This window comes from Mustela nivalis (assembly GCF_964662115.1).
Source record: "Mustela nivalis genome assembly, chromosome: 5".
Classification (NCBI taxonomy): Eukaryota; Metazoa; Chordata; class Mammalia; order Carnivora; family Mustelidae; genus Mustela; species Mustela nivalis.
In genome coordinates this window covers 85591425-85613500 of record NC_139024.1, presented here as the reverse complement: position 1 = coordinate 85613500, position 22076 = coordinate 85591425, and the positions used below count along the sequence as shown (strand labels likewise).

At 36.2% G+C, this 22076-nt stretch overlaps 1 protein-coding gene across 9 annotated transcripts in view; it reads left to right on the top strand.

Annotated features, from left to right (window-relative positions):
• KIF6 (kinesin family member 6) overlaps window positions 1-22076 on the top strand; it is a 521280-nt gene that overhangs the window by 185660 nt on the left and 313544 nt on the right. For all 9 annotated transcript variants that reach the window (XM_082731109.1, XM_082731108.1, XM_082731114.1 and 6 more), the window contains one exon: window positions 12220-12349. In XM_082731109.1, coding sequence (XP_082587235.1) covers window positions 12220-12349 — 130 coding nt within the window. The remainder of the gene's footprint in view (window positions 1-12219; window positions 12350-22076) is intronic.

The following is a 22076-nucleotide window of genomic DNA, read 5'->3' as shown; positions in this document are numbered from 1 at the left end:
CTTGAGAAGTAGGGCTGCTGTCTTACAGGATGATCTGAGCAAGTGACCCGTGACTAGTGATGGTCACTTACACTTTATGTCCTTCATGGATTGGCCAGACACTGTTTCTTGGAGAAACAGAACATTGGCAATGACCATAACAGAGGGAATAGAGAACCGTTACAGGCCCAGAATGACACTTTTTCCCAAAGCCTGTCTTATTGGCATAATAACCCTTACTCTGAATGGCCAGTTGGAAGAGATCATTCTCAACATCTGAAATGTCTCATATAGGAGACTGTTTTTGTCGGCTCAGCTACTGGAACAATATACTGTAGACTGGGGGGCTTAAACAACAGACACTTATTTCTTTTTTTTTTTTTTCATTTTTTTTTATCAGAAGGACATTTTTTTTAAATTTTTTATTTTTTATAGCACTTATTTCTTATAGTTCTGGAAATTGGGAAGTCTAATATCAAGGAACTGGCATATTTGGTTCCTGGTGAGACCTGCCTTCCTGGCTAATAGATAGCTGCCTTCTTGCTTTGTCCTTACATGGTAGAGAGAGAGAGAGAGAGAGTGCACGTTCTGGTCTCTCTTCCTATTTTCATAAAGGCACAGACCCTATCCTGTGACCTTATCCAAAACCTCATTACCTACCGAAAGTCCCACATCTAAATACCATTGCATTAAGGATTAGGGCTTCAACATACAAGTTTTTGTGGGGCATAACCATTCAGTCCCTAAAAAAGGTGTTAGCTTTCGCAAACAGTTGCCTCATATGTGATGTGTAGAAGGATGGGAAGAAACAGATGCAGCATTTTCACCCATACATCTGGAATGTAAAAATATATCTGTGATATTTAGGGTTGTTAGTCACTTGAGATTAATTAACGATGGGGAAAACACTGTCACCTCAATCTATTCCATCTTTCTCGTATGTTACATATAAACAAATGCATACAGTTTCTTTTTCTAAGATTAAGAGTTGAAATGCACTTTTAAAACTATGTGTTAATGTGGATTTGTTTTTCTTTGACTTTTTGTCCACTTACTCTTCATAATTGCTCTATGAATCATTTGGTTTGGTCTTATACAATGTAATTTTTCAATCTGTTTTAAATTTTGAGTATAAAAGCAAAACCATAAGATTGCCTAAAAGAGTGTTGAATAATTTAGGCTTGCTTGGTCACTTTATTCTTTCATTTAGAAGAATACATAGTGTTTGGAAACCCATCTGACTAGTACAGCTCAACAATACAGAAAAAATGAGTACAACCGTTTGTGAGTGTCAGCATCATATATATACCAAGCAATTATTACACTGTAGGAATCTCAGCTCTTCTGGGGCATTACAAAGAATTCATACTGTATGTTTATCGTCAATGAACTTACCATTTATTTGAAATATGCAGCATCCACATGAAACACCACAAGAAACCTCTGCAAAACACAACCGCTCTCAACTGTGCAGCCAATAATGTGTGTACATGCAAAAAAGACATTAAAAGACATTAAAATGACTTATAGCTGCAGTAGTCTCATGAATGAGCCACATCAACCAATGATCTCCTGTCATAGCCTACACCCTCAATGATCTTCTCATTTTACTGGCATATGCCAAGACCAGAGTTCTAACTGAGCTGAGAGCTGGCAGTGCTGTAGATGTGAGCCAATCTAGAGAGAGGATGCATGGGGAAAAGCCTTTCCAGTGAAATCTAGAGTGAGGGGAAGAGGATCTATGGACAGCTAGAGGGCTCATCTGCACCAGGTGAGAAGTGTAGCAGGTAGTACATTACTCTCACTGCTCTGAAACTTCCATGCCAGTTAGCTTATGTACTGTTTAGCTAACTGTAATTGACCTTGTGTTTTCATATTGAGTTCTAAGACAGCTGAAGACTATAAGATACAAAGTGTAAGTTATTGTAAGCCAGAGATCAGACTAATGCTACTTAGGCTGGCTAGCCACCTATTATCTTTTAGTACATGTGTGACTCAATCCAAGAAGGAAACCCTAGGAATAACCCAGTTAGAAGAAATAATGGTAAAAATAGATCCCTTTTACAATAGCAAAAAGAGGTAAAACGTTCAGGGTCTTTGTGAAGACAATATAAGTAGTGAGAAATAAAAGACTTTGGTGAGAAATAAAAGACTTTGAAGATAAATGGAGAGCTGTTAATCTGGTTCTGAATGAGAAGTGTGAATATCTTGAAGAGGTCAGCTCTTCCCATTTTTAGAGGTTCAGTGAAGTTCCAAGCCAAATCTTAAAGACTTAAAAAAACCAAATAGGAGTCCAGAGTTTATCTGAAAGGAAAAACAACCAAGATGAGCAAAGAAATGTCTGAAATAGACTGGAGAAATGAGAGCGGACCAGAGATGCCATATATTCAAATTAGGTAAAACTCTAATAATGAAATTGTGTTGTACCACTTCAGAATTGGACAGATGAGGAAGAGAGAACAGATAAACCAGAATTAGATTCTATAGCATGTCACTATTTAATGTGGATAAAGGGGAGAGTTATTCAGTCACTGGATTGAACATCATCTTTAATGAATTAACTAACAGCGGCTTATAACAGCAGCCCAATTTATAGTGGCTTGATTAAATAGTCTGTCCACCCCCACCCATGACTCCTGCCCTTGCCCTGCCGCAACCCTGCACACACAGTAAAGATTCTAGAGATGGGAGCCAGGGCTGCTATAGAAGTTGCAGGATGCCGCTGGGGCCTTCTTTTATCATTCTGCTAGAGCCATGCTTAGCAGGTGGCTTTAGTCCTCGTGTAGAATGACTATCTACATTCCTGGAAGAAAAAATAAGAAAGCAGGCATGTGCTAGCTGAGCCTGTCCTTTTAACAGTTTTCCCCAGAAGCTCTGTCCTCTGACTTTCACTTACTTGTCACTGACCAGAATTATGTTACATGGCCAGTGGTAGTTAGTTGCAAAGGAGTCGGGGAAAGTCTAGTATTTTTAAATAATAACCTGAACAAAAATCAGAGCTTAGCAGTTACACAGATGGGGAGGACGGATTCCATAAAGGCAACCTGCACTGTGAGTCACAATTTGTTATCTGGGGAGGAAAATCCGTGTATATCCCTTACTTCCTTCCCTGCACCTGCATCCTAAAAAATAGAAGAAAATGTATTATTAATACTAAAGGATATAATAACATGCATGCATTTATTTTTTTTACCACAAATCTGCTAAATATTTAGCCTAAGATAATCACTTTAAGGAAATATATCAATGGATTATCATTGTCCCTGTGGTGGGATTCTGTTTTTATTTTTTAAAATTCTTTCAACTTTTTAAAATTTTCAAACTTTTTCACAAGAAGCGTGTATTACTTTTATAGTTGGACAAAAATAAACCTTATGTTTTAATGAAAATAAATAAAAGTAAATAAACACAGAACTTGTCAAAGTAATGGCATAATCTTAGAGGTGTATAAAGCTATTTTCCTGCGGGAAAGGCTATGGTTTTCCAAAATTAGAAATCCATGCTCTAGATCTATTTGATGCTACCATTCCCCCTAATGTGGAAAACTTGACCACATAATTTTGATGGTGCAACCATGAAGTCTGAATGAGAAAGCAAGTATTAATGAAAAATGAGAGGAAAAATATTTTCTTTGGGGAAAAAAAGTTGATTGCTCTGAAAAAGATAAATTTTTTAGTGTATGGCTCTATAATTACCATATGGAATTAGGTTAAATAAGACATTTCTATTAAATGATGGGTTATGTGAACCTAGAACACTGGAAGGAACATGATATATATGGCAGGATATAACTTGAAATTAGCAAAGCCTTGTATTTGATGTGTAAAATATTCATTTTCGGAAAATTATGCAAATTGCCTGTAGACAATAGATAAGTGTAGGGGAAGCCTTGGTTATGTACATTAGATTTGGGAGCCATTTGTTTGTTCGTGGTTGCACAGTGATATTGTTTGGGGATGAGAGAAGTCCAGTTACTTTAATATAATACAGAAAATATAATATATTCAGAAAATATAATACAGAAAAGTGACCTTACCAAGTTCTTAACAGTCAAAAAATTTATTCTATTTAGATTAATTTGGGGAAAAAAATAGAAGTGAAAAGATGTTTCATATGCATACTAAATCTTAGTGAAATAACTGAATTACAGTAACCAATAAATACGTAAGTTTTGGTTCTCTTACACATTAATTGAACCGAGTATGATTCTGTCTTTGACTACCATGGATAATTTTCATTTTAGTCTTCCATTTCCATAGCAGTGGCCAACAGCTTCCAGTTCTCTGTTTTAAGTTCTTTTATGACTTTTGTTTTCATAGCATTTGAAAGCATGAGCATAATAAGTTACCTTAGATGACTTAATCCTTGCTCATTTTCAGACAGGGAGTAAATAATGTACAGGTGTCAGCATCTCTGAAATGGCAGACTATGGAAGTAGAATAAACCTTGGGGTGTTGGTTAACTTCTTTGGGAAATCAAATGGATCAAAGAGTTCAAGTCTAATAATGTTATAATTTAGCAACACAGGTAGATACAGTTAGGTTAGAAATAGTAATGACACTATTTAGGAGAGGATATTTACCAACTGAATGAAATTAATACGGATAACAAACAAGAATTCATCACAACATTCACTCAGAATATTTTGGGGCTTTGAATTTGGACTTGTTCTTTTTTCTGACAAAGTATTTCACTTGTTCATATACCATGTGTGTCTTTTAAAAAGTTAAAACCAAGTTGTTTTTTTTTTTCTTAAAGACTTAAATTTTTAGAGCAGATTTAGGTTTACAACAAAATTGAGAAGAAGGTGCAGGAATTTCCCATCACCTCCCATCCCTATATGTGCATATCCTTTCCCACCACTCACCAGAATGATATATTTGTTACCAAGAATGAACCTACATGGACACATCAAACTCACCCAAAGTCCATAGTTTACTGTATGTTTGTAATACTCTTGGTATTGTACATTCTGAGGATTTGGACAAATATATGGTGGCACCTGTCATCATGATAATATCATACAGAGTATTTTCACTGCCCTAAAAGTCCTCTGTGCTCTACCTAATTGTCCATCCCCTGCTACCTCTTGCCTCTGGTAACCAATGATCTTTTTACTGTCGCCATAGTTTTGTCTTTTCCAAAATGTCATACAGTATATAGCCTTTTCAGACTGGGTTCTTTCACTTAGTAATATGCATCGAAGGTGTCTCCATGTGTTTTCATGAATTGATGGCTCATTTCCTTTCAAAATTATATTCCATTGTCTGGATGTACCAAAATTAATTTATCCTTTTACCTACTGAAGGGCATCTTGGTTGCTTACAAACTGTGACAATTATGAATAAAACTGCTATAAACATCCATGTGAAGATTTTAGTGTGAACATAAGTTTTCACCCCTTCTGGGTAAATATAAAGGAACATAATTGCTGGATTGGATGTCATGATTGCTGAGTCAGTTGGTAAGAGCATGCTTAGTTGTTTTGTTTTCTCTCTTTCCTCACTTTTTTTTTTAATTTAAAAGTTTCTTAAATTTAAATTCAATTAATTGACATATAGTGTATTATTGGTTTCAGAGGTAGAGTTTAGTGATTCATCAGTTGAATATAACATCTAATGGAGCATGTTTAGTTTTATAAGAAATAGCCAAATTGTCTTCCAGAGTGGCTCTATTGTTTTGTATTCCTACCAGCAGTGAATGAGATTGCTCCACTTACTCACTTATACCAGCATTTGATGTTGGTAATGTTCTGGATTTTGACCATTTTAACAGGTTTGTAGTGATATCTTATTTTAATTTGCATTTCTTTGATGAAATAAGATTTGAATCATCTTTTCATATGCTTATTTGCCATCCATATATCTTATTAGGTAAGGGATCTGTTAAAGTCTTTGGACCATTTTTGAATTGGATTGTCTGTCTGCTTATTGCTGAATTTTCAAAGTTCTTTGTATATTTTGGATAGCAGGTCTTTCTCTTTTCTTTCTTTATTTCTTATTTATTTATTTATTTATTGCATGTGGATGTCCAATTGTTGTAGCACCATTTGTTAAAGAGACTATATTTGCTCTACTGTATTGTCTTTGCTGCTTTGCCAAACGTGAGCTTACTGTGTTCGTGTGGATCTATTTCTGAGCTCTCTATTTCATTCCATCGATCTGTTTATCTATGCTTTCACCAGTGCCACACTGTCTTGATTACTATAGTTTTATAGTAAATCTTGAAGTCAAATGATATTGATCCTCCAACTTTGTTCTCCCTTAATATTGTTTTTGGTATTTGGGGGTCCCTTGTGTCTCCATATACACTGTAGAATCACTTTTTCAATATCCACAAATAACAAGGAATTTATTGGGATTGCATTAAATCTATAGATCAAGTTGGTAAGAACTGACATCGGGACAGTATTGAATCTTCCTATCCATGAACATGGAATATATCTTTTTTGGTTTCTTTCACCAAAGTTTTGTAGTTTTCCTCATATAGATCTTACGTGCATTTTGTTTGATTTATACTTAAGTATTTCATATTTTTTGGATGCTAATGTAAGTGATATTGTGTTTTTAATTTTATTTTACTTGTTCATTTCTGGAATATAAGAAAGCAATTAACTTTTGTATATTAGCCTTGTATCCTGCAATATTGCTCTTATTACTATGGTTCCAGAAGTTGTGTTGTCAATTCTTTCAGTATTCTACATATATGACTATGTCATCTGTGAACAGGAGCAGTTATAGGTCTTCCTTCCCAATCTGTTTACTTTTTATTTCCTTTTCTTGCATTGTTGCATTGGCAAGGATTTCCAGTACAATGTTGAAAAGCAGTGGTAAAGGGACACCCTTGTCCTATATCTGATCTTAGTGGAAGTGCTTTGAGTTTCTCACCATTAATTATGATGTTAACTCTAGGTTTTTGGTAGTAGTCTTTATTAACTTGAGAAGGTTCCCCTCTATTCCTTATTTACTGAGTTTTTATCATGAATAGATGGTAGATCTTGTTACTTTTCCTGTACCTATTGATATAATCACGTGGTTTTTCTTTTTTAGCCTGATATGATGAATTACATTAATCGATTTTTGAATGTTGAACCAACCACATATACTTGGGATAAATCTCACTTGGTTGTGGCATAAATTCTTTTTTTACTTTGTTGGATTTGATTTGCTAATATTTTGTTGAAGATTTTTGCATATGTGTTCATGAGTGATATTAGTCCATAGTTTTCTTGCAACGTCTTTGTATATTTTTGATATTAGGTAATTCTCATAAAATGAGTTAGGAAATAGTTCTTCTGCTTCTTTCTTCTGAAAGAGATTATTGAGAATTGATATAACTGATTCCTTAAATATTTAGTAGAGAAACTGGTATTTTTAGTAGGTGAAATTAAATAACTTAGTTTTTAAAATGTCATGTGACTGGTTATATTCTTCATTATCAGTAAAAAGATACAATATTAGATAAAACTATAAGGAAAAGAAATGTTTTTCAACCTACTAGAAAGTATTTTCAATAAACAGAAAAAATATCAATTCTTTTTAGTCCCTTCTGTCTAGGTTAAGACCAATATAAAAATGTATTACAGGTTTGGAAAACTTCCTCAAGGGATATGTTTTAATTATTTATACAAAAGAGGAAATCTTTTAAATTTTTAGTCAATCTGAAGAAAATCTACCTTTAAAATTGTTTAAGTGCAGGAAGGATAGTTCCACTTACATATCTTCTAAAAATTCGCATCTTCCTTTTTCTCAAATCTTTACCATTAAAGAGCTTCTGAGAATGTGTGTTGGGTGGGGGTGGGGGAGAGGCTGAAAACCACTGAACGAGAGAGTGTTTTCTTCATTAAAATGAATAGTGTGACTGTATTTACAACATGTGCAACATATCCATTTATTTAGAAGAACCTGACTGGACACCCTTCTGTTTTCATGAGTCTGACCTGCTATTGATATTTCTGAGTCAAGGTAATTAACTAGAGAGGGCTACTTCTCTTCTGGATAGCAACTTCATGTGAATTATTAAAAGGCACCCCTGCCATCTGTTGGAAAACTGTTGTAATATGCTAGTTTTGTTAGAAGATGCTTACTGCCCTCTGACAGACATTTTTTCATAATAAATATATAAACTTATGATGTGAATTGCACCCCCTTAGACATAGTGTCCTTATGTAGGGCATCGCCTGCCCAATCACACAGGACATTTGCAAGTGGGGGGGGGGAAATTAGCACCATGGCAACACATGTTTACAATATGAAAATGAGAAGCCAGATTCATTGCAGTAACTCCTGGAAAGTTCCTGTTCAGCAAGTTGGTGGTATTGGAATGTTGTGGAGGTAGTGTGTGGGGAGGGGAGGGTTCTTTCATTGATGGCCTCCATTATTGAGAACAAGAGCTTGGCTATTGCTCTTTCTCTGTCTTCCAGCCAGTTAGAAAGAGTGTACAAATTCCAACTACTTAGCCAAATGGAAAAGATTCTCTGTTTACAGAGAAAACACAAAGCCTGCTTCTTCCCCATCATTAAGCAGGCCGAGTATATTTAGCTGAACTTTTCCACTTAGGTATCCAAGTTAAGGCTATCAGTGACTTTTTGGTTGAAATCTAAACATTTTAGAAACATTTTGTAGGGAAAACTATTCACAGGCTCTTTCAAAAAGAATCAAATAAATAGTTTGGGGGGTTTCCATCTTGGAATTAGGATGTTTATTTAAGAAACTCTAATAAAGTCCTCTTTCAAGCCCATGAAAATTATAGTCAGAATTGAGTGGTGGACTAAGGATTCAGGAAATAGCTATTGATTTGTGAGAGAGAGAGGGAAAGAAAAATGCCAAGGAAGGAGAAGCAACTTGGTGAGAAACTTTTGCTAATAGTTCTTATTTTTCCCACCTTTGAAAATGCATTTCATTAGCAACAAAGTTTAAAACATTCTCACTCCCAGGTTAGCCCACCTAGGCAAGAGTTAGTACCCAGGGCATGGCTTAGGCTGGGCTTCTGTGAGTAAAGGCATGAGTGTGGGTGGGGCTGACACGTTGGCTGTCAGGCTTAATGCAAAAGGGATTTTCAGTGAAGACAGGCAGGGCTATGAAGGAAAGTACAAAGTCTCATGCCCAAGGGATTAGGCAGAAACCAGGAAAGAATCTGAGGAGGAGAACTGGCAAGGGAGATCCTGACTGGAGAGAGAAAGTTGCACCACAGAAGATTCCAGAAGGATGCCAGAGGTAGAGCCTTTTATAGGGTGGCCACAGATGAGCCCTAAGTAGAGAGAGAATCATGAAAGAAGCCAAAGTAAATTGAACGCCAACCTGCAATTTCATTTACTTTTCAAAACCTCCATGGGCAAGAAATCAGACAATTGTGAGGGAAATATAATATCAGAAAACCATCAGAGAGATGCATAGCAATGGGTCACAAAAGACAACTGAAAGTTCGAACAGATAAATTGCGAGTGTGTGCAAGTTGTATTTTGATCAAAGTGACAAAGCTAGGCAAGGATCTGGAAGTACATACAGAAGTGTAGTAGCCCTGAAGTAGCCACACTGGAGATCAAAGGTTCTGAATGATTTAGAAGAAAGAAGTAGCTTAGCCAAATGCCTCGGATGACCTTTCACACTTATACCTTATGCGTCTAACTATTCTGTGTAAATATAATCCCAAATCAGTGATCCATTTAGGCTGCCTAACAAATGAACACTTTCATAATTCCAAACCTGCTTGTTTTCTGCATTTCTTATTTCAGTGAAGTAATGGTGAGTAAGGTGAGTCCCTACCAGTACTTGGGTTTTTTTTGATTCGGTAATGTTAAAAACCGTATGGATGTTTAAGTAGATCATAATCCCCAGTTAAGCATTAGTTATTGCAGTGGCTGGGCTGCTGGGTGACTTAGTTGACCCATCAACTGTATGGGAAGTCAGGGAGGTAGACAAGAAACTTCCTGTGAAATGACTAGCTTTTTAAAATTCACACTGATCTTGCCTATTGGTAGGTATAGCTCAATGGTAACTTCCTGCAGCCCATAAGATGAGCAATTTTCCCCTTTGGGCATGGGGTGGATCTGGGGGGAAAGTAAAGATAAAGAAACCAGAAATCTCTACCCCCATGTATTTACCTTATAGGGTTATTAAAGATGAAGTCAGTGGCTTTCAATCTTGACTATATGGTAGACTCACTTGGAGTTTTCATGAGTTTGGTTTTTGTTTTTGTTTTTTTTTCCCAGACCAAGCCCCAGAACCATCACATCAATATCTCTTAGGATGGGACCCAGCATCAGCTTTTTATTATTTGCTTTATAGTTCCCCAGGTCATTCTGATGTGCAGCCAAGATAAGAAAACTGGATTAAATGAAACAATACTGGTGCCAGGCATACTTTGGGTGCCCAAAGAGCATGAGCATTCTCTTCTTTGAATGATTTCCTCCCCCAGCCACCCCTTTTCTGAACTTGCACAAGATAGTGCTGTCTCTGGCTTGGTCATTCAACATGTATCACAGATGGCTTGGCCTCAGAGTTAGAGAATTGATTTTTATCTCTGTGTTGAAAATAAACTCTCTTCTATTTTAATTCTGAATGTACCATTTCCTCCCTTGTTTCCTGTTTTCATCTTCCTTCCAGTATTACTTAATTTCTTGCATCCAGAAACAGTGGATTTAGGAAGAATTCTGACTTCTGTGTCCCTAGTGATTGAATTTAGCTAAACCTTCTCGAGCACTTTAGAAAGTCAGGGTGGATCTAAAGTTTAAGGAACAGAGAGGGTTCCTAAAAATAGACGACAATTCATCCATTTCAGTTAAAAATGCCTTCATGTTTTCCAAGCATTTTTCAACTCTTAAGCATTTTTAGTATGTTCACTTATGAATCTTGTTGAAAAATAAATAAAATACACTTGTTTTCATTAAGGGAAGAGATCTTTTTCCATCTTAGTTGGTATTGTTGAAGGAGACAAAAAGAAGTCCAAAACTTGGCAAAGGACTATATTATTAGTGACATATTGGTCACAGATGTGCTGTTAGAACTACATTTTCTTCTATCAGTTAGTATGTTACCCACAAACTACATATGAAAGCTCAGATGACCTTTTTACCAAATGGAAGGAAGAAAAATAATGATATTTGCAAATCTTTATTTTTAAGGTATTCTAAATGTGATTTTATAGACAAGTGACACAAGTCCACTGGCTATTTGTATTTTTAAAGGAGAAGTAATGCTAGATGATGCCAGCCTTCATTTGTATCAATTCTGAATGCCTTAAGCAAGTGCAGATAAGCCAAGGTACTTTTTGGCAGTACTAGTGAATTATAAGATTTTCTTTCCTTAACAATTCTTAAGAAAATCAAGGAGGTGAAACTCGAGAGTCAGAAGGGAACTCTCTCTAGTAATTTTATTGCTTGAGTCGGTGGGTCTTTGAAGCAGAGTATAGGGAGTTCACATTGTATTCAGTTGCAGAAAGTCCTAAAAGGACTCCAAGGAGAGTATTGACAATCCAACTTGGGAAACAGGGTTAAGATTCATTTGGGAAGAAAATGAAGGCAGTTGTAATAGATGAACATAATTCCAGACCTAAAGCTTTGGCCATAAGGATGTAATGGAGGGAAATGCTATGTTATAAAAAAAAAAAAAATTTTTTTTTTACAAAAAAGGATCAAGAAATACATTTGATGGACATGAAAATAATAATGACAAACTAAAACTTTATTATAAAACTTCTTGAGGATTTTAAAACTCATCTTGATAAGAAAACTAGACAAGGTAATAACTGCGGGAAAGATGACAGATACTTCAATTTCCAGCATGTTTAAATTGATGAGCTAACCAGTTTGAAAGGTTATGTAAATTGAAAGTGATATGAAATTGAACAAAAGGGAAATATCAGAAGAAGAATCCGTGCATTTTCTAGGTAAGAAACTGAATTATGACAGAGAAAAAGCAATGTGGCCAACTTTCCTGATATATAGGTAGAAGATTATTTATTTGCATTTTTAATTGAACAACAATATGTATGGTTTAGTGATGATTGCAAAGACAGAAGGAGCTTGTGATATACTTTTCAGCCCCCAAACTATTTAATAGTACTATCAAGGGGATGTCGGTGTTTGATGTGAATCCAGTACTGTATGATGTCTTGTGTATTGTTTGAGTTTATAAGTTCAAGATGTAGTATTCTACAGCATTTTAAAAATAAACCTATAAGAAGACCTCAAGTTCTTTTCATTCTCAAAGTCCCTTGTTTTGTTGCTTCCCATTTCCCTAGGAAAGTGACAATATTGGAGGACCCTGATCAGAACATTCACCTGAAAAACCTGTCTCTCCATCAGGCAGCCACGGAGGAAGAAGCTCTAAATTTGCTCTTCTTAGGAGACACGAACAGAATGATTGCGGAGGTAATAAACTTTTCTCTGCAAGTTGCTTTCGCATATTATACGATCTAATAGAATTTTAGCGACAGCACAACCTTAAAAAGAATCTCATCCAAATCTCATGTTACAGATAAAAAATCTTAGATTCAGAGAATTGAAACTTTCCCAAGGTCATTTGGCTTAGTTAGTGAGCAGGGACTGAAATCTAGACTCACAACTTTGATATTTTCAATTTTCTGCAAATTAGTTTACAGATAACCAATGAAAACTCCTTAATTGTTTTAATCATAGGAATTTTTGCATAGCTTTTAAAATTTAAAATACACAGTTCATTATTCCTAACCTCAGATCATCCAAACATCAGCATATGTTTACATATCCATATATTTTCGTGTATTTAGGGAATTAATATTTATATGGCATTTAGAACAATACATGGAACATGAGATGGGCTGTATGTATTTGCCCCTGTTGTTGGCAGATTTGCAAATACTGCCATGGAATGTAGTAAGTATGCCTCCATGCAATATTTGGAATATATTTATACTAAATCTTACTTATTGCTTATCTTATATTTGGACCTAACTGGGTGCCTATATTTCACCTGGAAGCCCTACACAGGAGCCAGGACTGACTAAGCTTGGACAGAGGCCCTGACCCCAACCAGCTACTGACTGAAGATGAATAGTCACAAATCTTTCACCCAGTGACAGTGAAGTAAAGGAATGGGTGTGGGGGTGGTGTGGAAAGAGTTCCCCAAATGAATAGCTTATTATTACCAGTGGCATTTCCTTCTCTGTTTATTTTTTAATTGAAATATAGTTAACATGTGATGTTACATTAGTGTTGGGCATACAACAAAGTGATTTGACAAGCCTGTATGTTATTTAATGCTTGCCACCATGAGTCTGGTCACCACTGGCAACATGCAATGTTACTACAGTATTACTGACTATATTTGCTATGCTGTACTTTTAATCTCTGTGACTTATTTATTTTATAACTCAAAGTTTATACCTCTTAATCCCCTTCACCTATTTTGCCCATCCTCATTTACTTCCACTCTGGCAACCCACCAGTTTGTTCTTTGTATTTAAGAGTTCTTTGTATTAAGAGTCTATTTGTATTTAAGAATTTTATTTATTCATTTTGTTTTTTAGATTCCACATAAAAGTAAGAGAACATAGGATTTGTCCTTCTGTCTGACTTAACTTCATTTAGCATGATGCCCTCTAGGTTTATCCATGTTGTTGCAAGTGGCAAGATCTCATTCTTTTTAATGGCTGAGTGATATTCCGTTGCTTCTACAGACTACATCTTCTTTATCCATTTATCTACTGGTGGACATTTGAGTTGCTTCCATATCCTGGCTATTATAAATAATGCTGCAATAAATATAGGGATGCCTATATCTTTTTGAATTTGTGGTTTTTTTTTTGTTGTTGTTGTTCTTTGGGTACATACTCAATAGTAGAATTACTGGATCATATGGAAGTTCTATTTTTAGTTTTTCAAGGAACCTCCATGCCTTTTTGGAGTGGCTGCACCAGTATGCATTCCCACCAACAGTGCACAAGGGCTCCCTTTTCTTCACATCCTTTCCAATACTTGTTATTTCTTGTCTTTTTAATACCAGCCATTCTGATAGGTGAGGGGTGATATCTCATTGTAGTTTTGATTTGTATTTCCCTGATGGTAAGTGATGATGATCATCATGTGTCTGTTGGCCATCTGTATGTCTTCTTTGGAGAAATTTCTGTTCATGTCTTCTAACCATTTTGGGGTTTTTTTTCATGTTAATTACTGAGTGAGCATGTTCTTTTTTTTTTTTTTTCCTGCCCATTTTTAAATTAGATTATTTATTTTTTGAGTGTTGAGCTGTATCAGTTCTTTATATATTTTGGATATTAACCTTTTATCAGATTTATCATTTGCAAATATCTTCTCCCATTCACTAGGTTGCCTTTTTGTTTTGTTGATGGTTTCTTTTGCTGTGCAAAAGCTTTTTATTGTGGTGTAGTCCCAATAGTTTATTTTTGATTTTGTTTCTCTTGCCTGAGGAGACATATCCATAAATATGTTGCTAAGGGCAGTGTCAAAGAGATTACTGCCTATGTTTTCTTTTAGGACTTTTATGGTTTCAGGTCTCACATTCAGGTCTATAATCCATTTTGAGTTTATTTTTGTGTATGGTGTAATAAGCTGCTCCAGTTTCATTCTTTTGCATGTAGCCATCCACTTTTCCCAGCACCATTTGTTGAAGAGACCGCCTTTTCCCCATTCTATATTCTTGGCACTTTCCTTTTTAAACCATGCTCCCTGAGTTCCCTGTTTTACCTTGTCTTAAATAACAAGCATTAGGTAAGGTTAGTAAGTGGGGGGGGGGGGGGGGGGGGATAAGATGTCTGAGAAAATCTCTATCAAATGACTTTTTCTTCCTGTCCATTTCTACTCTCCAGATTGTACTGCTTTAGATATAAGATAAATAAATGGAAACCGAAATCAGATAGTGAAAGCATGCTGCTGACATCTGTTACTCTGGATTTTTGGTTTTGCTGTTGTTTGTTTGTTTATTTATTTTGCCAGTTCCGCATGAATACTTTCCAATAGACTAACTTATATAGGTTGAGCTTATGTGCCACATATAGCATGGATTTAAGAACCTTGAAATTATTATTTTCATTTAAAGAAAGTTTTATGTATTTTTTAATTTCCAAATACCTTGTTTTGCTTTAGTGTTTTGCATTTGTGTTTTGCTTCAACATTCATTGCCCATGTGATTATTCACCATGCTCTTATTTGTCATGATAATTGAAGCTTAAGAAATAAAAGTGGATTCAGAATTAGGGAGTATAATGACAAAAGATTTAGAATTCCCTACTAAAAATCCTCATTCTCCATACACAGTTTAATAAAGAGCAAACCTAGAGATACAGGATATAACTGAGTCCTGGCCACCAACCAACTATGAAAGAGAGAAAAACTTAATTCGTACCTGCTGTTAGAAAACAAATAGAGAAACCTGTCCCTGCCATGATGCTAACCTTCCTCTAGAGGTGACTCATACCTACAGAAACCAAGGCCTTCCCCTCACAATTACATTCTCTCATCTTGAATAGGTTACAGAGGGAGGGCTCCTGGCCCTGGTTCACCATGACCTCTATTATTTAAAAGCTTGGCTATTTGATATTTCAAAGTTATGCATTAACTTTAGCTGATGGCATATTTTCAGACTATTGTTTTCTAAAGTTTTGAGGACTTTAAACTTTTTGTGCCAGAGGATCTGTCATGTTCCACCACCTTACAGAATTCCAACAGTGTTTTCCTATCAGTGCTGTGTAGCTAATAATAGTATCATATATAGCTAAAACCTGACAAAGTTCAATCCTAATGATGCTGGTTTTGCCTTATTTTTTTATATATTCATTGTTTTTCTAGGTAAAGCCCAATCTTTTAAACCAAGTCTGATGGGTTTTAGATGTTTCTCTGCTTGCTTTTTATTTTTTCTTTAGTAGTAATAGCCACCATGTTATATTGAGAACCTGCTCAATAGACTTGGCATTGCTGTGAACACTTGTATGATATATTATTTTTGGTTCTTATTTTATAGCTGGAAACTAAGGCTCAAAGAGTTAGACTACTTACCCAAGGTCACACAACTAACTAGCAAGTGACAGGGTCATGGTTCATCTTTAAGTCTGACTGATTTAGAAGCTTTTGCTCTTTCCTTTTATTATACCTCACAAGTACAATAATCAAAGTGACATACATCAACTTTTTCAAAGGAGGACATATTTCTGAGTTATTTAAAAAGTATAGCAGTTATTCAGTGCTTCAGTTTATCTCTCGAATTCATTGAAAGCAAATACATAAAAATATAAAGGAACCCCTGGAAACACTTTATTATTCGGAGCCTCTAAAAAAGTATGTTTTAGATTACAACCTAGCTGTCAGAATATAATTTGTCAGCACAGAACGAGCTTACCAGGATAAAAAGAACACACTAATCATTTTTTTTAAATGAGGTTCCCAATTTCCCATTTATACAGAGACATCCAGAAGTTGTCATGGTAACCAGAAAACATTTGCAAAACAGAGCCTGAATCTGAGGGACACAGAGTGGAGCACTCTTTCCTTCAGTGTTCTCTACCCATAGCCAGCATTCTAAGGAAAAGTAATTAAGAATAGCTTCATCCTCTTCTTATTTATTCAGAACTCTTAAATAATTTCTGTAATCCTACTAATATTTTGACTAAAACCTGATTATGTCCTTAGGGTAGGTTTTTTTAAAAATGGTTGACTTGCTGTGCCAAAGAGGATGAATTGTCAAAGCTGAACTGTGTGTAACCCAGTGTCAAAGCCCACCAGTAGCAAGTGTGATTTGATCCTTTTCTATCTTATCACGGAAATGTTTCCATCAATTAATCAAATCTAATTGACCAAGACATTCTGCATTTGACTGTTAAGCCCTGCAAAGTCCTATTGCTGGGACCATTGGTTCAGCCCCACCCATAGTCTAGACCATTTTGTGCCCCAGTTTGGCCTGAGGTAACTTGCACCACAATACCCTGTAGTGGTCAAGAGACCTTTCTTGGATCTCATTTCTGATCGATGGATTCAGAATCTCCATGGTGGAGCCCAGGAATATACATTTTAGCCTTTTTTTTCTTTGTGCTAGAACATATACGAAACTGTTACTTTAAAAAAATTTTATTTGTCCCCCTGACTTGACTAAGCTCTTTCAGGGCCCAGATCTTTCTACATTTTCTTCATCTTTGGGTCCCCAGTACCTCAAGCACTGCCTGGTATACAGTAAGTTCTTACAGAAATGCTTAATGAATGCAAAATCTGCAGGTATAAAAATTTTCATTTCATTTTAATTCCAGTATAGTTAACATACAGTATTATATTTGTTTCAGGTGTACAATATAGTAATTTGATACTGTCATACATCATCCAGTGCTTATCAGGACAAGTGCACTCCTCAGCCCCCATCACCCAAACCCCCACCCACTCCCCTCTAGTAACCATAAGTTTGTTCTCTATAGTTAAAGAGTCTCTTTCTTCATTTGTCTCTCTCTCTTTTTCCCCTTTGATCATTTGTTTTGTTTCTTAAATTCCACATGTGAGTGAAATCATATGGTATTTGTCTTTCTCTGACTGACTTATTTAGCTCAGCATTATACTCTTTGGCTCCATCCATGTTGTTGCAAATAGCTGGATCCCATTCTTTTTTATGGCCGAGTAATATTCCATTTTACTTCTGTACTACCTCTTCTTTACCTCTTCATCAATCAATGGACACTTGGGCTGCTTCCCTAATTTGACTGTTGTACATAATTCTGCTAGAAATATACTAGTGCATATATCCCTTTGAATTAGTGTTTTTGTATTTGGGGGGTAAATACCCAACATTGCAATTACTGTGTTATATAGTAATTCTATTTTTGACTTTTTGAGGAACCTCCATGCTGTTTTCCACAGTGGCTATACCTGTTTGCATTCCCACCAGCTGTGCATGAGGGTTCCTTTTCTCTACCTCTTCACCAGCGTTTGTTGTTGTTTTTGTGTTTTTGATTTTAGCCATTCTGATATCTTACAGTTTTGATTTGCATTTCCCCAATAATAAGGGGTGTTGACCATCTTTACTTGTGTCTGTTGGCCATCTGTATGTCTTTTTTGGAGAAATTTCTGTTCACATCCTTTGCCCATTTTTTTTTTTTAAGATTTTATTTATTTGTCAGAGAGAGAGAGAGGGAGAGAGAGCGAGCACAGGCATACAGAATGGCAGGCAGAGGGAGAAGCAGGCTCCCTGCCGAGCAAGGAGCCCGATGCTGGACTCGATCCCAGGACGCTGGGATCATGACCTGAGCCAAAGGCAGCTGCTCAACCACCTGAGCCACCCAGGTGTCCCCCTTTGCCCATTTTTTAATTGGGTCATTTGTTTTTCAAGTGTTGAGTTTTATCAGTTCTTTATCTACTTTGGATACTAACCCCTTATTGGGTATGTCATTTGCCATCTTAGTATTTTAAATGTGTTCAGGCTAAACTTGAGGACAGTTTGGGTTTTATCATTAAGAGCTGGTTGAAACCCACTCTCAGATAAGTAAGTGACCAAGTCCATATTCCATACCCTTGCCAACACCACAAAATTTGAAACTTCTGCTAATTTGGTACACACAAAAAAATCTTGTTTTAATTTATTTACCATTTGTATTTCTGTTTTTGTTTATGTCTTCTAATTGTTTTTCTCTTGGAGTCTTAGGGTAGGTCTGGTTGATTTGTTGACTCCATGAGGGCTGGGACTTGGTCTTGTTCACATCCATGATACCGAGAAACAGAACCTGACATACAGTAGGTGCTCAGTAAATAATAATTGAATGAATGAACATTACAGATAATAACTTTTTGCCCTTGCCATATATTTAACAAATATTTTTAAATTTTAAAAATTTTCTTTTGGTTTTTCTTTCTTCTTCTTCTTCTTCTTTTTTTAACTATAGTTAATTGGGTCTTTTTATTTTATGGTTTCTGTGTTAGATGCCATGCTTAGACATGCAGTAGCTCATTGATGAATAATTCTACTTAATAGAAAGCATTTTGTTTTTTTTAATTGAAATTTTATGCCCAGTAGCATCTACCCCATTGTTCACATTTTGACCTGGGACGTGGAAAGGGATGATAATCATCAGGATGGAGCAGATCTTATCAAAGATAGGATGAGAAAAGAACACTTTGTGCCAACATTAAGAACGTCCAGGGTCCCACTGGTCAGGTTGTTTGCTTTCTTCCCCTTCCTTTCCTGAGTGAACCATCAGGTAAATTCTTCCAGTCAGTGTTGATATCCACTCTTTCATTTCTTCACCATCACTGGGCATTCCTGCCAGGCAGTGGTGTAGTGCATGGGTTTTGGAGGTGACCATCTATTCCACTCCTGGCTCCACCTTGATAAGTGTCTGTCTTTGGACAAGTCAGTGACCTGATGTGAACCCGGTTTCTAACCCATATAATGGGCACAATGATACCTACTTTCTAGGGGTATAGTAAGAATTAAGTAGCATTTGGAAAGACCTTAAAATTTTCAGCTAACAACTATTTAAAGGTAAGCATATCAGCCTGTTCAACTCTGTTCTCTCAGCACCTGGCAACCATCGATCAGTCATTAATTAATTACTTAGTTCCATTGCTGGAGAGAGGAAGATTTGGTGATTTTAGGAGAGAAGACCTACAATCTCAGGCCTAGAATCAAAAGTGGTTTTATAGTACACCATCCCTATTGGAGAATACAGGGTACATCCCAAACAACTTTGACATTTTAAAATTTGTGATACTCCAGACCTTTTGGAAGAGATTACTTTCCAAATAATCAGCCTATCAACAATGTTTATGGGATTTAGAAATCATTTTGTCAGGAGATATTAGTGGTCCTTCTACCTAATTCTTTGCTTGAAATAAAAAAAGGTAGATTTATCTGAGTTGCACTGATATGTTTTATAATTTCTCAGACTTTGCATATTATCCAACTTGTGGAGTGACTGTTGGATCCTGTGGAAGTGCAAAGTCAGCTGGAGATAGGGCGTAAGTGGAGTTGGAAGGAACCACTGGCTTTGGACATGTAATCTAATAACATGAGGACAGCAAAGGAAAGAAAGAGCACTTTTAGTGTGTGATTGTGTTTGCTAACAACCTTCTAAGCCTTGATCTGGTGTGGTGTGTGTGGGAAACAAGAGGATTTGGGTTGCACTTAGCATTCTGGGATCTTATTCTGCAAGACTGACTGTTAGAAGGAACACTGACTAACACATCCCCACAGCTTTTTGTTTGAAAGATATATTAATTGTATGTAATTAGCAAGTTTATTCCAAGATTTGTGTGGCTGGGAAGAGCAAAAAACAGCATGCAAACTACATATTGATCCTGCTCTTTTTTTTTTTTTTTTTAAGATTTTATTTACCTATTTGACAAAGACATAGCGAGAAAGGGAACATAAGCAGGGCGTGTGGGAGAGAGAGAAGCAGGCTTTCCACCGAACAGGGAGCCCAATGCAGGGCTCAATCCCAGGATCCTAGGATCATGACCTGAGCCAAAGGCAGACGCTTAACCACTAGGCCAGCTGCCCCTGGCCCTGCTCTTATTATAAAAATAACATCTCTTTTTTTTTTTTTTTTTTTTTTTAAAAAAAAAAAAAAAAAATAACATCTCTTATTAGTAGGTCTCCACAGAGCAAGTGGATGTGTTGATAATTCTAACCTCTTTTATTCACTGAAGGAAGGAAACTTTAATTTTGAGTACGTACTATATGTCAGGCATTTCTTTCTTTTTCTCATATTTTATATATGAGATATATAATTTCTTAAAGATAGTGATTCTGTGTTATAACATAGTTTGCATTCTGCTCTCATCTAACCTGAGAAGTAGTATTACGTGAACTATAAGTTTTGAAATCTAAACTATTTATTAAAATAAATGAAGGGGTCTGGTACAGCCATTATTATAAAGTTAAAAGACACATATTCAATATACATGGTAAGAGAAACATAATTTTTCTTTTGAGAAACATAAATTTTGACTTAAAAGTTTAGCTCCGAAGTTTCTCCTGATCTTTCAAATTCTCATTTATGATTAAACGGGGAGAAGAAAGTAATTTTTGCCCTACTCCCTGTTATCGAAATTCCCCAACAGCAGCAATAAAATATAAAAACAGAGGGGAAAAAAGCCATCTTCAGTGAAAAAAGAAAATAGCCCTAACCTCAAACCATGAGGAAAGCTGCCAAATATTATGAAATTTGAATTATGATGAGGGAGGGTGCTGAGAGCCAACACATTTATCCTCCAACCTCAGGCAGGATACAGTTTCCCCTTAAAGAAAGGGTCACAATTCTCAAACACAAATCCAATGATCCTTTGGTTACAGTGATGAGATTTAAGAACATAGGCAAGTACAGGGAAGGGGGCAGTATTAGACACATTCATTCTACACTATGAAAGGTGGATCCAAGGAAGAAGCCTGAAAGACAGGTCATTTTTATGGTCAGAGGTCTTGGCTCATGGCCAGAAAGATGGTGTTTGGTGAATGGGGTTCAGAGAATTTGTGACTTAAGGGGTTGTACCATCCCAGGCCTCTTTGGGTAAAAAATCAAGGAAACTATATACTCTTCAGGCTCAGAATATAACAGATATAAAGTAGAAGTATTCAGAGCACAAACTTAATTTGAATGTTCCCTCACCCATCCCCTAGACTATTCTTTAGGGAAAAAAAAAAAAGGATGTATTCAGAGGTAAAATTATCAGAAAGAAAGCAGGAGACGAGGATCGCCTGGGTGACTCAGTTAAGCATCTGCCTTTGGCTCATGTCTTGATCTGAGTCCTGGGATCAAACCCCACATAGGGCTCCCAGCTGAGCAGGGAGCCTGCTTCTCCCTCTCCTTCTGCTGCTTCCCCTGCTGTGCTCGCACCACTCTCTCTCTCTCTCTCTCTCCACCTGCCCCCCCAACAAACAAACAAACAAATAAATAAAATCTTTGAAAAAAAAGAAAACAGCTGAAGACTTATCCATGTATATGGAATAGGGTGGAGGATGGCTAAGGAACATCTGTTTGAAGGCTAATTACATCAGCGAGCAGAGAAAGTGTACTTCATACTCTTAAATATGTTACCTCCAGTTAATCTGTGTTTAAAAAAATAAAATAGCTCTAAAATATAGAAGGGATTACAAGAGAAGAAGATGAAAAGCAAACCTGGAGAACTCAGA